This window comes from Salvelinus sp. IW2-2015, unplaced genomic scaffold, assembly GCF_002910315.2.
Source record: "Salvelinus sp. IW2-2015 unplaced genomic scaffold, ASM291031v2 Un_scaffold1942, whole genome shotgun sequence".
Taxonomy (NCBI): Eukaryota; Metazoa; Chordata; class Actinopteri; order Salmoniformes; family Salmonidae; genus Salvelinus; species Salvelinus sp. IW2-2015.
The window spans coordinates 17,041-20,228 of record NW_019943298.1 but is presented as its reverse complement, the minus strand read 5'-3'; the positions used below and the strand labels follow the sequence as shown (position 1 = coordinate 20,228).

Genomic DNA, 3,188 nt, shown 5'->3' with positions numbered 1-3,188 from the left:
GGGTCAGCCGATTATGACTGTCACTCGGCCTGTTCCACGATCCACTACCTCTTGACGTCGTAGCGCAAAAGCCTAGATCACCGATCGCTTATTGCGCCCACCAGTCTCCTCGTACCGATTCACGAGAAATGCTTGTTTTCATTTTGCTACAGTGTTCCTTAAGGAATACAACCCAGGACTGTACCTGTTGGCTGTCAATGTCTGGTTGAAGATGGAGGTGTCACTGAAGGAGTTGCACAGGATCAGAGAGTGGACTCTGGGAGACTTGTGTGTGTGCTCTGCAAACTTCTGGGCCAGGAAGCCGCCCAGAGAAGCACCAAATAGATGGACCTATAACAATAGAAATAGTCTGACACTACTTAAAGCCTTAATGCATTACGATGCACTTAGAATACATGCTTATGACACGCCTTATAATGGAAGTCCCTTATGTCTCACAATGATCATGACTATATTGAACATTTGCTACATAAATTATAATAAAACAATTATAAAGGCTCATACATGTTTATAACAAGTAATAAGTATTTGTGTAATAATAACATTAATATAGTAATAATATGGTCCTGTATGGCTCAGTTGGTAGATCATGGTGCTTGCACCACCAGGGTTGTGGGTTTGATTCTCGGTGCCAACCATACGTAAAATGTATGCAGTATGCACGCATGACTAAGTCACTTTGAGAAAAGCATCTGCTAAATGGCATATATTATTATATTTAAAACGCATTATAGCTGTCGGTTTTGCATAATTCCAGGTCATACCATTGTAAAACCATATAAAGACTAGCGTTACAAGTTTTCCATGGTAATACAAACCTTGTCCAATTGCAAGTGATCGAGAAGCTTCCGAAATCCATCACAGAACTCCAAGAGATCCCAATACACAGGATACTGCAGCGTGAGCGAGAGAGAAAAAAACAAGTCATTTTCATAAACCTAACTTGTAGAATATATCCAGAACCCCTGGGGCTAGTTTTAAAACATTTAATCCAGATCAAAATGCTCCTGTGTTGGGTAAACTTCTTTGCTTCGGATGTGTTTTATCCTTGTTTTTGCATACAGTTCTAAAACGAAACAAAACCAAATCTCTAACAGCTAAAAGCACTAGATGAACCTAGCAACTACAGACAAGCAACCAGAATCAACTCTATGCCACTCAGTGTGATGTTACTGTCATGACATTCAATGGTGCCTGGGTCAAATAAAAATCACTTGGAATATAGCCTAGTGAAAGATTTCTACTCCTACATCAGAATAGACTTGTATTGTACCCTGGCTGGTCTAGAAGTAAAGCCTCTAGCACGCGTCTTTAGTATCGGCATGGATCAAATCCAGCCTACTGCTCTTTCACACAACCTCCCTCTATCTTTCCCACTGTCATTCTCTCTTACTATTTGGTCAAAAAAAATCTGAAAACACCTTTATGAACCTATAGAGCAATTAAAACTATATTACCAGCCTCATAAAGATGCTTATAAAAGCATTAGACTTAATTACACTCCTCAGTTTTGCTTGTCTTACTGTTATATTAGTTATTTACAGTGTAGGTCAAATATCAAAATACCAGCATTCGTTAGACGTGGTCTTTCATCCATCACTGATCAATTCTAAATTCTCACCATACAGTCCCAATACAGTTTGTCCAAAGTTCTTCATATAAAAGGCTTTTTATTTTAAATTCCAAACACGGAGGATGGCCTAACAGCCAAAATGTTTGCTTTGCACTGGTTGCCTCTACACTGAATAAATAAGCATCACATAACCTGTAGAGTGGACTCAGTCTAGTGTATCTAATATTCCAAAAGAAGTGCCTTGGTCATTTGACTGTGGATGATGAATATCTTAATGAATTGAAGATATTACAAGCCATAAAGGTGTTCTTTCACAGTGACTCACTGAGATGACTCTGTAGCCCCAGCCTGTCAGGGCTAAGACCTGCTGGAAGAACACCTCTGCTGTCCCACTCACAGGGGGAAGGAATATGATGGGACACCTGATGCTCTTTGGGCCTGCGTCATACAAAGGACCACACCTTGCTGTCATCGTCGTCCACTATAATCTAGAGAGATGATACAGAGGTGAAACATGAACATACAACCCATAAATGCAAAACATTCCATGTAATATTATAGCAAATTCTATAACAAAGAACTGTGTTTCTAGATGGGATCACGTCAATGAAAGGGATAATTAAGAAGACTGTGGTGTTGGACTCGTAAATGTCAACAAACTGAAGATATATAGTATAACTGTTCAATTAAATATTACTGTATTGAGTTCATACGGCTATGCGAATGCCAGCAACTGAATCAACTGTAGTGATAAAGCTAGCTAGGCTATTGTGGAGTGCGATATGGTGTTTTTGCTTACTTTTTTCAGTGGCACTGTGCTTCTGAACCAGTTGTAATCAGGAGATATTCTTATCTCATCCATTTCTGTGGAAACAAGAAGACGAAAGCTAGTATGCAGCTAATAGGCTGGTATTAAATATCCTCCTGTTAAAGAAGGAAGTAAGATGATTCTGAAATGATTAGCCATCCTTCAGCGTGTGCTTGTTTACTCTTTAGTAACTAAAGAGGTGAGGTGGGGTTGGTGAGAACCGTCAGCTAACACCAGTTTGCATTAATTTTATTTGGCTACTTTGTCGAATGTCTATGTCTAGTTCACGTTAAACATCCTAGCTAACGTTAGTCACCACTCGTGACGAATACTTAAGCTGTAACGTTAGCTAACGACGGTACGATATGCTCTCTCACAAAGTTATTACCTGCAAACCGATGATCAATGACAAAAACTAAAATATGTTAAAAAAAATACATAGCGTCAATATTACCGTGTTCGCTTTGGATATCATTCACCGTTTAGGTCCACTTTTATTCACGGATTAGCAACATTTTATTTCTCGTTCTGAACAAGTCATATGACATTACTTGCACGCACTTCCGTGATGCTTAGGGGCGTGTTTCAACATTCTTAAATGACTTCCTTCCTCTCCTCGTCTCCTTTACTTCATGATTATTGATCTCCTAAAACCACAGACTTCTATTAAAAACCTAAAGCCTAAAACCTTTGTCTATACATTACAGAAAAAGATGGACATATGAGACCAATGTATACATTTTGTTCACCAAGATTTTACAATAGGACATGGTGTGTCCCTTTTAGGCTCATATATCTACAGCGAAT

General features: G+C 39.0%; 1 protein-coding gene across 1 annotated transcript; it reads right to left on the bottom strand.

Annotated features, from left to right (window-relative positions):
- Window positions 1-130: 130 nt before the first annotated feature.
- On the bottom strand, window positions 131-2,967 carry spg21 (SPG21 abhydrolase domain containing, maspardin). Its single transcript, XM_024139888.1, is given in 6 exon segments — window positions 131-330; window positions 819-899; window positions 1,899-2,024; window positions 2,026-2,061; window positions 2,373-2,437; window positions 2,836-2,967. Coding segments are annotated over 5 exon segments (498 nt in total). The 5' UTR covers window positions 2,436-2,437; window positions 2,836-2,967; the 3' UTR covers window positions 131-138.
- Window positions 2,968-3,188: the final 221 nt, after the last annotated feature.